Here is a 13,848-nt window from a genome sequence, read left to right on the forward strand (position 1 = left end):
ACCTCGAAAAACCAAAACATAAATAAATAAATAAAATAAATGGTAAGTTTCTAGCTGGGCATGGTGGTACACCCCTTTAATCCCTGTACTCAGGAAGCAGAGGTAGGATGATCACTATGAGTTTGAGGCTATCCTTAGACGACATGGTGAATTCCAAGTCAGCCTGGGCTAGAACAATACCCTATCTTGAAAAGCTCATTTATTTATACTTATTTTGTGGTACTGGAAATTGAACCTAAGGTTGCACACATGCTATGTAAGCACCCTACAGCTCAGCTACAAATCTAGTCATCACCTCCCCCCCTTTATTGAGACAGGGTCTTACCTTGTGGTCCAGGCTGGCCTGGAACTCACTATGTAGCCCAGGTGGACCCCAAACTCATGGTAATCCTCCTGCCTTTGACTCTTAAATATTGGGATTAGAGGCATCAAGCAAGCCTGGCTCTGTGGTAATTTTTGTTTTAAACATGAGAATATAGCTCAGTGGTATAGTACTTGCCTAGCACAAGAGGAAAAATAAAAACCTTTATATGAGAATATACAGTTGCTGAGGATATGGCTCAATGATAAAAGGCACTTGCTTGCAAAGCCTGCCAGCTGGGATTCAATTCCCCAGCATCCACGTAAAGCGAGATACACAAAGCAGTGCATGTATCTGGGGCTCATTTGCAGTAGCAAGAGGTCCTGGTGTACCCATTTTCTGTCTCTCTCTCTGCAAATAAATAAAGTATTTTTTAAAAAATTAGAATGGAGCTGGAGAGATGGCTTAGCAGTTAAGGGACTTGCCTACAAAGCCTAACAAACTGAGTTCAATTCCCCAGTACCCAGATAAAGTCAGATGCACAAGGGGGCGCATGCATCTGGAGTTTGTCTGCAGTGGCTAGACACCCTGGCACACCCATTCTCTCTCTCTCTCTCTCTCTCTCTCTCTCTCTTTGTTTCTCTTCTCTTTGTCTCTCTCTGCTTACAAATAAGTAAGTAAACAAAATATTTTTTAAAATTAGAATATACATAGTATACATATCATTAATTCCTTTTATATTCCCTGTATTACCCAATTCACAAATAGGAGTATAAATAGCATTTGGCAGAGGGCATAGTAGTTTATTGAAAGCTGACTGATAATTCTCATATGTCACATACACTTACTTACTCATAGAGCAAGGAAGTGAGGACAAGTTAACAGAAAGCATGAAGCCATGACAATCGCCATCTCTACCCACCACTGCTATCACCACCACGGTTATGTTAAAGAGAACATTATGAAAATGATAAGGTGGGGTGGAGAAGAAAAAGAAAACAAACAACACAAAAAATCTGCACAGGAAGGGGCTGAAGAGATGGCTTAACAGTTAAGGCACTTGCCTGTGAAACCTAAAGACCTAGGATCAATTCCCCAGTACCTACGTAAGCCAAATGCTCAAGGCAGCACATGCATCTGGAGTTGTTTGCAGTGGCTAGAGGCCCTGGAGTGCCCATTCTCTTTCTCTCTTAAATAAATAAATAATAAAATATTTTAAAAGATATACTCAGAATGTGAGGCAAGTTTTCAACAACATTTAAAATGGACTTGGACCTTTTCTATTTCCATGAGGAAATGTGAAGCTCTTTCTAATGGGAATCTGAAGGGTGTTTGCAGATCTTACCATCGCACCTCTGAAATACAATCAATTTCAAAACAAATTACCACATATTCCTGGTCAAACTCTTAAGATATTACCATTGCTATTTAAATGTACAAGAGAGACATAAACAACAGCTAAAACAAACACACACAGCAAATGATTGCTATAGGAGGTAAGGACTCAACTTACCTGTTTACTCTCCTAGGGCACTTGTCTGGTTTAATATCTACCTCATAGAGGTAGACATCAATCTTTGGGATTTCAACTTGAAAACAGTTAGCCAACAGTTTAATGGGTTTCCCCATGGTGCCATAGCCAGGTCTTCTGGGCACCATGAGTAGGGGCTGGGCCCCAACTGGTCCTGCCAGGGAGAATAAGAGAGTCATGTTGTTACATATATAATCTTGTCAACTAACGTATGTTACAACTCTAAGAAGTATGGCAATGGTTAAAGCCTAGTGCTCAAAGAGGACATTATCACTAGTACTTCTCTGCCTTCACCACATTTTCTTCTTTTTGTAACAAACAAGAACATAAGAAAACAAATCTGCCCTAGAAGGGATTCAGAGAAGGAAGAAGGAGAACAAAGACACAAACCCAGGAGCCCCTGGGTAAGCATGTCACACCCAAGAAGTATATAAGGCCAACAGCAAAGCAAATATTTTTTTTAAAAAGCAAAAATAAATTATACACATACACACAAACACACACATTTTCAACCAGCTGTCATGGCACACGTCTTTAATCTCAGCTCTTACCAGAGGTAGGAGGACGGCCGGGTCAGCCTGGGCTACAGTGAGACCCTACCTTGAAAAAAAAAAAGTAATCTGCAATGGGCTGAAAAGATAACTCAGCAGGTAAAGGTGCTTGCTTGCAAAGCCTACCAGGCCAGGTTCAATTCCCTAGCATCCATGTAAAACCAGATGCACAAAGTGGTGTGTGTTTCTAGAGTTTGTAGCAATGAGGCCCTGGTGTGCTCTCTCGGACACTCTCATGAATTAGTAAATAAAAATATATAATTTATTTATTTACTTATTTATTTGGAGACATATATAGAGAGAAAGAGAGAGAGAGAGAAAATGGGTGTGCCAGGGCCTCCAGCCACTGCAAATGAACTCCAGACACATGTGCCACCTTGTGCATCTGGCTCACTTGGGTAATAGGGAATCAAACCTGGCTTCTTAGGCTTTGCAAGCAAGTGTCTTAACTGCTAAGCTATCTCTCCAGCCCTAAAACATTTTTAAAATATTTTTTAATTTTATTTATTTAAAGCTGAGCATGGTGGCACACACCTTTAATCCCAGCATTTGGGAGGCAGAGATAGGAGGATCACTGTGAACTCAAGGCCACCCTGAGACTACATAGTGAATTCCAGGTCAGCCTGGGCTAGAGTGAAACCCCACCTCAAAAACAACAATAATAAATAAATAAATAAATAAATGATTTACTTATTTGCAAGCAGAGAGCAAGAGAGATAGAAGAAAGACAGAGATAATGGGCATTTCAGGGCCTGTAGCTACTGCAAACAAACTCCAGTCACATATGCCCCTTATGTATCTTGTTTACGGGGGTCCTGGGAAATCAAACCTGGGTGCTTTGGCTTCACAGGAAAACATCTTAAGTGCTAAGCCATCTCTTCAGCCCTAAAAATATTTTTTTTTAACAAGTACTATGCAGGGCTGGTAAGATGGCTTAGGGGTTAAGGGACTTGCCTGAGAAGCCAAAGGACCCAGGTTTGATACCTCAGCACCCACGTAAAGCTGGATGTACAGGTAGTGCACGCATCTGGAGTTTGTTTGCAGTGAATGGAGGTCCTGATAGGCCCATTTTCCTATCTGCCGTTCTCTCTCTCTCTCTTTCAATAAATGAAAAGAAATATTTTTTTAGGGCTGAAGAGATATGGCTTTCTGGTTAAGGCGCTTGCCTGCAAGGCCTAAGGATCTATGTTCTACTCTCTAGATCCCACGTAAGCCAGACGAACAAAGGTGAGGCAAGCATAAGGTCGTACATGCCTACTAGGTGGCACAAGCATCTGGAATTCGAGTGCAGTGACTGAGGCCCTAGTGCACCAATTCTCTCTTTCTCTAAAAATGAAAATAAAGGGGCTGGAGAGATGGCTTAGTGGTTAAGCGCTTGCCTGTGAAGCCTAAGGACCCCGGTTCGAGGCTCGCTTCCCCAGGTCCCACGTTAGCCAGATGCACAAGGGGGCGCACGCGTCTGGAGTTCGTTTGCAGAGGCTGGAGGCCCTGGCGCGCCCATTCTCTCTCTCTCTCTCCCTTTATCTGTCTTTCTCTGTGTGTCTGTCGCTCTCAAATAAATAAATAAATAATTTAAAAAAAATTAAAAATGAAAATAAAGAAAAAGAAGGTAGAAGGAAAATACAGACACTCCAAGGTTGTCCTTTGACCTCCACATACATGCCACAGTCCATGTGCCCCCCACACACAAATGCATACTTACATGCATACACAAATAAATAAATAATTTATTTTTAAAAAATTTAAGTAATATGCAGGGCTGGAGAGATGGCTTAGCAGTTGAAGGAGCATACTTGCAAGGCCTGACAGCCTGGGTTCATTTCCTCAATACCCATGTAAACCCAAAAGTACATGCATCTGCAGTTTGCTTGCAGTTGGTGAAAGGTCCTGGTGCCATCCATTCCCTCTCTCTCTCTCATTCTTGCTCTCTCATTCTCTCTTCCCTGCTTGCAAATAATTTTTTTTGTTTTTGTTTTTGTTAGGAAAGTCTTGCTCTAGTCCAGACTACCTGGACTTCTTTACGTAGTCTCAAGGTGGCCGCAAACTCACAGCTATTCTACCTTCGCCTCCCAAGTGCTGGGATTAAAGGCGTGCACCACCATGCCTGGCTCTAAAACTATCTTTTTTTAAAGTTATATACAGGGTGGAGAGATGGCTTAAAGGTTAAGGCATTTGCCTGCAAAACCTAAGGAGCCAGGTTCCATTCCTCAGAACCCATGTAAGCCAGATGCACATGGTAGTGAATGCATCTGGAATTCGTTTGCATTGGCTAGAGGCCCTGGTGCAGCTATTCTCTCTCTCTAATAAAATATAAAAAAATAACTAAATAAGTTAATGCAAGCTGAGCATGGTGGCAAACGCCTTTAATCCTAGAACTCAGGAGACAGAGGTAGAAGGATCGCTATGAGTCTAAGGCCAGCCTGGGACTACATAGTGAGTTCCAAGTCAGCCTGGGCTATAGAAAGACCCTACCTCAAAATACAAACCAAAATGTGGGGGCGGGAGGGAGGAAATTACCATGGGATTTTTTTTAAATTTTTTTGTTTTATTCATTTACTTGAGAGCGACAGACACAGAGAGAAAGACAGATAGAGGGAGAGAAAGAATGGGCGCGCCAGGGCTTCCAGCCCCTGCAAACGAACTCCAGACGCTTGCGCCCCCTTGTGCATCTGGCTAACGTGGGACCTGGGGAACCGAGCCTCGAACCGGGGTCCTTAGGCTTCACAGGCAAGCGCTTAACCGCTAAGCCATCTCTCCAGCCCGGATTTTTTTTTTAATCATGGAAAATGCTAATAAAAATTAAAAAAAAATACAAACAAAAACAACAACAACAAAAGTAATCTGCAAAGCTGGTTGGAGTGGTGTATGTCTGAAATCCCAGCATGCAGGAAGCACCAGCAAAAGGATCAGATGTTCAAGGGACACAGCCTTCCAATTCCATGTTGGGATTGCATGATCTAGTAATTCTACTTCTGAATGTGTATTATATATGTATATATAGGAATTAAAAAGGAAAAGAACAAAGATAATAATACAGTCATGAGCTAGGTGTGGTGGCTCACGCCTTTAATCCCAGCACTCAGGAGGCAGAGGTAGGAAGATCACTGTAAGTTCAAGGTCACTCTGAAACTACATAGTAAATTCCAGATCAGCCTGAGCTAAAGTGAAACCCTACCTCGAAAAACAAACAAACAATAAATAAATAAAATAACAAATAATAACAATACAATCATGCTCAGTGGAACCTTACTTACAATAGCCAAGAGGTGAAAGCAGCTTACGCTTCTATGAATGGATGAATAGATAAAATGTCATAGATACACACAATGGGAAAGTATTCAACCTTAAAAGGGAAGAAATTCTGGCACATGCTACAACATAGATCAACCTGAGGACATAAAGCTAAGGGAATTAGCCAGTTACAAAAGCATAAAACACAGTGGCTGGGTAGAGAGCTCAATAGTTCAACACATTTGCTTGCAAAGCCTGCTAGCCCAGGTTCAATCCTCCAGTACTCATGTGAAAAGTCAGATGCACAAAGTAGTGCATGAATGCATCTGGAGCTTGGCAAGAAGCCTTGGTACACTCATGCTTGCTCCATTTCTTTCTCTCTCTCTGCAATTTTTTTTTGTTTGTTTTGTTTTAGTAGGGTCTCACTCTAGCCTAGGCTGACCTGGAATTCACTATGTAGTCCCAGGCTGGCCTCAAATTCATGGTGATCCTCCTACCTCAGCCTCCTTAATGGTGGGATTAAAGATGTCTGCCACCACACCTGGCTTAAAATTATTTTTATTATTTTTATTTTTATTTATTTTGAGAGAGAGAGAAAGAATGGGCATGCCAGGGCCTCCTGCCACTGCAAACCAACTCCAGACGCATGTGTCACCTTTTGCATCTAGCTTAACATGGGTCCTGGAGAATCAAACCTGGGTCCTGTGGCTTTGCAGGCAAGCACCTTAACCACTAAGCCAACTCTCCAGCCCTTAATTTTTTTGTTTTTTTGAGTTGGGGTCTCACTCTAGCTCAGGCTGACCTGGAATTCACTCTAGTTCAGGGTGGCCTCGAACTCTCAGCAATCCTCCTTCCTCTGCCTCCCAAGTGCTGGGATTAAAGGCATGCACCACCACGCCCGGCCCTTAATTTTTTTAAATATATTTATATTTCTTTTTAATTTTTATTTATTTATTTGAAAGTGGCAGAGAAAGGTAGGTAGATAAAGAGAGAGAGAGGGAGGAAGAGAATGGGTGCACCAGGGCCTCCAGCCACTGCAAAAAACTCCAGATGCATGCGCCCCCTTCTGCATCTGGCTAACATGGGTCCTGGGGAATGGAGCCTCGAACCAGGGTCCTTAGGCTTCACAGGCAAGTGCTTAACCACTAAGCCATCTCTCCAGCCCTAATATATGTATTTTTAAGTTACAAGCAGGAAGAGAGAATGAATGGGCGCTCCAGAGCCTCTAGCCACTGCAAATGAACTCCAGATGCATAGTTTATGCATCTGGCTTTACATGGGTCCTAGGGAATCAAATCCTGCTCGTTAGGCTTTGCAGGCAAACACCTTAACAGATGAGCCATCTCTCCAGCCCTTAATGTCACATGTTCTTGCTCATATGTGGATCCCAGCTACAAATGACTGGACTTCTGTATGAGCAGGAAGAAAACTCAGTAGCATAGGCCAGTAAACTAGAAAGGAGATATAAAGGAAATAGAAGGGGGGGGTACTTAATAGGATGGCATTGTATATATGTAAGTAGAACAACAGATGAATGGGGGTGAAAAGGCCTAAGTGAGGTCAGGGGAAGAGATTGAGTAAAGGAAAAGGTGGGGAGGGCTAACCAAAATCTAACAGGATACAAATAAGTCAGATGGAAACCTACTTTTTTGGACAATGGAACACACAGGAGCCATAGATTGTTACTAGAAAATTTTCAGTGCCAGGGATGGAATACCTTCCAGTGAGTTATTAGCCAGAGAGGTCCCTGATGCCCCAAAACATTACAGGCCATTGCCGAAGCCTTTGGTTTCCCACCAGGAATAGATGATAAGACCCTATTGCTGAAGACTCCACATACTTAGGCTGCAAGGTCACTGAGAAATCCTGCTGGAACTGAGCTGATAACCTCCTCCATGTAGACCAGCTGACAGAAAGCTGGAAAAAGCCATGCTGCATGCAGTTCAATGGGAGAGAGAGAAATCACCAGTGAAGATACCCAACAGTGGACACTGCAAGCCTTATATTTGGCCAGCCAGGTCAAATGAGCCAACAGGTGCAATAGTGGCACATCTGTTATGAGGGAAACCATTTGCCCTCTAATTTGACTAGAGGTCCACTCCATGGGAGGGAATATATCTGTGATACTGAAAACCTACAACAGGGGTAGTCATGAGTCCTAAGGGTGTAACATCTGCTGGTGTCTGTCTAAATGTATATACTGTGTTCACCAAACTGCACAGTAAGTACTTCTCTTAATGTTCATACCCACATATTAATGCTACTCTCACTTTTGGTTAGAGAAGCTTCTCTTTTCAGATGGCAGTGACTTTGGAATGAATCAGAAGGCACGATGGTGCTGAGCAGAAGTGACAGAGGAGTGCTCAGCACTGAAATATCTCTATTACACCTTCCAAGGTATGGTGGCACATACCTTCAATCCCAGCAATTGGTAGGCAGAGGTAGAAGTTCACCGACTCATCAGCCTGGTGAATGAAGAAGTGGACAATAAGAGATCCCGACCCAAGTGAGGTAGAAGGCAAGGAACAACCTCAAAGTTGTCTTCGGGCCTCCCCTTGTGTGTGGTGGCATGAGCATGCCTGCACTCACATACATGAACATGCATGTACACACATACATCAAGCTAGAGCAATTAAAGGCATTTTCTTGCAAAGCCTGTTGGCCTGGGGTTCAATTCCCCAGTACCCATGTAAAACCCAATGCACAAAGTATTGCATGCATCAGGAATTCACTGCAGTGGCAAGAGGCCCTGGCATGCCCATTCATTCTCTCTTGCTCTTTCTCTCTCTGTCCCTCTCTTTCTTTTTCTATCCTTGCAATGAATGATTTTAAAATACATCTTGAGAGCTGGGCATGATGTCACATGACTTTAATCCCAGCACTCTGGAGGCAGAGGTAGGAAAAATACAGTGAGTTCAAAACCATCCTGAGACTACAAAGTGAATTCCAGTCAGTCTAGCTAGAGTGAGACTCTACCTAAAAAAAAAGGCTGGAGAGATGGCTTAGTGGTTAAGTGCTTGCCTGTGAGACCTAAGGACTCCAGTTCAAGGCTCAATTCCCCAGGACCCACGCTAGCCAGATGCACAAGGGGCACATGCATCTAGAGTTCGTTTGCAGTAGCTGAAGGCCCTGGTGCACCCATTCTTTCTTTCTCTCTCTCTCTATCTGCCTCTTTCTTTCTCTGTCACTCTCAAATAAGTAATAAACAGAAAAAGAAAATATTCAAAAAACAAACCCAAAAAACAAACCCAAAAAACAAAAAAAAGGGCTGGAGGAGTGGCTTAGCCTAAGACACTTGCCTGTGAAGCCTAAGCACTGAGGTTTGATTCCCCAGTACCTACATAAGCCAGATGCACAAGGTGGCACATGCATCTGGAGTTCATTTGCAGTGGCTAGAGGCCCTGATGCACACCCAGTCTCTTACTGTCTCTCAAAAATAAACAAATAAAAAAAATAATAAATAGTAAAGGGCTGGGCAGTGGTGGCACACACCTTTAGTCCCAGCACTCAGGAGGCAGAGGTAGGAGGATTGCCAAGAATTCAAGGCCCCCCTGAGTTTACATAATGCATTCCAGGTCAGCCTGGGCTAGAGTGAGACTTTACCTTGAAAAACTAAAAAAAACTGAAGAAAAATATACATCTCGGGCTGAAGAGATGGTTTAGCAGTTAAGGTACTTGCCTGTGAAGCCTAAGGACCCAGGTTTGCTTCCCTAGGACCCATATAAGCCAGATGCACAAGATGGCACATGTGTCTGGAGTTTGTTTGCAGTGGCTGGAGACCCTGATGCACCCATTCTTTTTCTATCTGCCTCTCTCTCCCAAAAATAAATAAATAATTAACTATATATCTATAATTGCAAACATATTCTTTTAGAGTTTCTTCCTCAACATATGAAAAAAGTAAGAATACTTCATGTATACATTCTATAGATACCTTTTGATTTCCCAAGAACTTGACATTTAGGAAATGTATAAAAGGCTCACATAAAAAAATATATGTAAAAAAAGGGCCTGGAGAGATGGCTTAGCAGTTATGTGCTTGCCTGTGAAGCCTAAGGACCCCAGTTCGAGGCTCAATTCCCCAGTACCCACGTAAGCCAGATGCACAAGGTGGTACATGCATCTGGAGTTCATTTGCAGTGGCTAGAGGCCCTGATATATGCATTCTCTGTCACTCTCATATAAATAAAAATAAATAAATAAAACCTTAAAAAGAATTCTTCCAGATTATTTTATTAACCTGATACTCCAGACAAGTATGCACAATTTTGTATTATGACTAAATCACAAGTCCACATTTATGATATAAGAGAAAACATTACTTGAGTGAATGTCAACACTCTCTCTTTTTTTTTTAAGTACTGGCTAGCCAAAGAAAGTCATTAATATTAATGCAGACAATGGCAGAAAAGCACAGAAACTCCAAATGCAGAAAGGCTGTTCATGTATTCTAACAGCATAACCATTATAGTTAAAGAAACACACGATATTCTTTTTCACATCTGTTTTGTTAATGAGCCAAGAATGAATGTCTATTGAGTATCCTAGACAACTGAATTAGAAAAAATTAGAAAGTAAAAATGTCTGGTAAATGCTGTTCACTCCAACATCCTGAAACTAAACAGGTCTGCAAAAAATACTGGTTGAAAGTAAATCATCTTTTTATTTTTATCTTTCCGAGAACATAAATATCACTTTAACCTTTTTTTCTCTTATACATTGAAATAAAATCTTAGGACTGGAAAGATAACTCAGTGGTTAAGGCACTTGTTTTCAAAGCCTAATGACTCGAGCTCAATTCCCCAGTACCCATATAGAGCCAGATGCACAAAGTGACACATGCATCTGTAGTTCATTCGAAGCGGCTGGAGGAATTGGAGAGCCCATTCTCTCTCTACAGGGTGTGGTGGCACAAACCTTCAATCCCAGCAATTGGTAGGCAGAGGTAGACGGACTGCTGTTAGTTTGAGGCCAGTCTGAGAAAGTGAATTCCAGGTCAGTCTGGGTTAGAATGAGCCTACCCCCACCCCAAAATAAATAAATAATTTTTTAATAAATTACTTTTTTAAGAACCTGATTTTAAATACTATAAGAAAATTTTGTGCTAGATTAACAAAAATACTGACTTGGGTTTGTTTTTCAGGTAAACTGTTTTAAGTTTTTAAATTTATTTATTTGCAATCAGAGAGAAACAGACATAGAGAAAGACAAGAGATAGAGAGAATGGATAGAGAGAATGGGTGTGCCAGGGCCTCCAGCCACTGCAAATGAAATTCAGATGCAGGCACCACTTTGTGCATCTGCCTTATATGGGTACTGAAGAGTCAAACCCAGGTTAGGCTTTTGTTGCAGTCAGGTTCATATTGCTGGTAGAATCACCCAAGCAACAGCAGCTTGTAAGAAAAAGGAGGTTTATTTTGGCTTACAGACTGGTCGGGAAGCTCCACGATGCAGGGAAAACAACGGCATGAGCACAGGGTGGACATCACCCCCTGGCCAACATCAGGTGGACAATAGGAACAAGAGAGTATGCCAAGCACTGGCAAGGGGACACTGGCTATAATACCCATAAGCCTGCCCCCAACAATACATTGCCTCCAGGAGGCATTAATTCCCAAATCTCCATCAGCTGGGAACCTAGCATTCAGAACGCCTAAGTTCATGGGGGACACATGAATCCAACCAGCACAGGTTTGTAGGCAAGTGCCTTAACAGCTGAGCTCTCTCTCTCCAGCCCTCAGGTAGATTCTTAAGTATTCTTTTTTAGTGTGTGTGTGTGTGTGTGTGTGTGTGTGTGTGTGTGTGTGCGCGCGCGCGTGTATGCATGCACAGGCTGTGTTTCACTGTGGGTGAACATATGCCACAGTGCATGTATGGAGGTTAAGAGGACAACCTTAGGTGTTGGTTCTCCCTTTCACCTTATTTTAAGACAGGGTCTCCCTCTCTCTCTTTAAAGATTTTACTTTTATTTTTTATTATTGGGGTGGGGGAGAGAGAATGGGCATGCCAGGGCCTCTAGCCACTGCAAATGAATGCCAGACGCATGTGCCACCATGTGCAACTGGCTTACGTGAGACCTGGAGAATCAAACCTGGGTTCCCTAGGCTTTGCAGGCATGTGCCTTAACTGCTAAGCCATTGTTCCAGCCTGACAGGGTCTCTCTTATTCATCACTGTGTACACTAAGCTAACTGACCCACCAACACAGGAGGGCTGAGGTGACACACTTTTCACTGCATCCAGCATTTATGTGGGTTCTGAGGTCTGAACTCAGGTTATCACACCTGTACACCAAGTGCTTTTCACTCACTAAGCCACTTCCTCAGCCCCTCAGGTATTTTAAAAATACAGGAACCAAAATAAAACTAGATGTCAACATAATAAAGCAAAATAGCATCCAACTACAATTCAGTATCTAAAAGGCAATTTGGCAAGAATTCTTCTCTGAGCAAGCTTTCAATATACAACAGAGAACTCTTCCAGGAAATAATCCCTGTACAGGGCCCCAGGCTTCTTTCTTTACAGAATGAGGCCAGGCTATAGAAAGAACTAAACAAATACAATGTTCCCAATGAAAAGTAGAAACAAACATAAATTAATTCTAAATTATAAATCTATTAGATAAATTTTCTCCAAGAGAAATAAATAGTATCTAGATATCTCGTTTTAGCTGCTTTCCAAAACAACTTCATTTAAGTTTTATTTTAGTTTAAAATTTGGTGTAAAAATATAAAGAATTGGGCTGGAGAGGTGGCTTAGCGGTTAAACACTTACCTGTGAAACCTAATGACCCCGGTTTGAGGCTCGATTCCCCAGGACCCACGTTAGCCAGATGCACAAAGGGGCACATGTGTCTGGAGTTCGTCTGCAGTGGCTGGAAGCCCTGGTGCGCCCATTCTCCCCCTCTCTCTGCCTCTTTCTCTTTGTGTCTGTCTGTCACTCTCAAATAAATAAATTAATGAATATATATATATATATATATATACATATGTATGTGTATATATATATATACACACACATACATATATATATATATATAAATAGAGAGGGGGGGAGAATAGTTATATCACATAGTTTTAAAATGTAAGAATGGTTTTATTAGATGACAGAATCATGGATATTTTAAAAATATTTTCTTTATGCTCACCAAATTACACCTGAAGGTTATATATGCATGTTCTATTTTTACTTGCTATTTAGTGTTTGTTTAAAAAAAAAAAGGATGGTTGTGAACAAAGCAAATTGTATACATATAGGAAATGTTACAATAAAACCTACTATTTTGCATAATTAATATTAACTAATAAAATCAAAGAAATTAGAGCTGGAGAGATGGCTTAGCAGTTAAGGTGCTTACCTGCAAAGCCAAAGGACCCAGGTTCAATTCCCCAGGACCCACATAAGCCCAAAATAGCACATGCATCTGGAGTCCATTTGAAGTGGCTGAAAGCCCTGGCACACTCAATCTCTATCTGTATGCCTCTTTGTTTCTCTCTCTCCAGTAAACTAAATTTAAAAATTTAAAAGAAATCAAGGAGAGCCAGGCATGGTAGCACATGCCTTTAATCCCAGCACTAGGGACGAAGAGGTAGGAGGTAGGAGGATCTCCATGAGCTGGAGGCAACCCTGAGAATACAGAGTGAATTCCGTGTCAGCCTGGGCTAGAGTAAGACCCTACCTTGAAAAATCAAAATCATCATCATCAGGGAAAATTAAAAGAGGTTCCTTGGGGCTGGAGGAATGGTTCAGTGGTTAAGGTGCTTACCTGCAAAGCCTAACAACTCCGGTTCAATTCCCCAGATGTAAAGCCAGATGCACAAAGTGGCGAATGTGTCTGGAGTTTGTTTGTAGCAGCTAGAAGCCCTGGCGTGCCCATTATCTCCCTCTCTCTATTTCTTTCTTTCTCTCCCTGTCTCTTTCCTTGAAAATAAATGAATAAAAATATTTACAAAAAAGAATGTTCCTAGATGGGCATGGTGGTGCACACCTTTAATCGCAGCACTCGGGAGGCAGAAGTAGGAGGATCATTATGAGTTTTAGGCTAACCTGAGACTACACAGGGAATTCCAGGTCAGCCTGGACTAGTAAGACTCTACCTTAGGGAACCAAAGAAAGATGCTCCTTTTCTCATATATTTTTATGTCAAACTACCAGTCACAAATAATAAGTACTTGAGAATAAAAAAGTTATAATAGGTGTATATTATTCAGTTGAATTTTAGAATTTGTCTATATT

The 13,848-nt window shown here is 41.8% G+C and overlaps 1 protein-coding gene across 3 annotated transcripts in view; it reads right to left on the reverse strand.

Moving 5' to 3' along the window:
• Positions 1–13,848, reverse strand: part of Ago3 (argonaute RISC catalytic component 3) — a 148,519-nt gene that overhangs the window by 124,834 nt on the left and 9,837 nt on the right. For 2 of the 3 annotated variants that reach the window (XM_004665222.2, XM_045148894.1), the window contains exon 2: positions 1,815–1,986. In XM_004665222.2, coding sequence (XP_004665279.1) covers positions 1,815–1,986 — 172 coding nt within the window. Of the gene's footprint in view, positions 1–1,814; positions 1,987–13,848 lie in introns of those variants that run through there. The other variant, XM_045148895.1, reaches the window with a different exon arrangement.

The sequence above is a fragment of the Jaculus jaculus genome, chromosome 5 (genome assembly GCF_020740685.1).
Source record: "Jaculus jaculus isolate mJacJac1 chromosome 5, mJacJac1.mat.Y.cur, whole genome shotgun sequence".
NCBI classification, from domain to species: Eukaryota; Metazoa; Chordata; class Mammalia; order Rodentia; family Dipodidae; genus Jaculus; species Jaculus jaculus.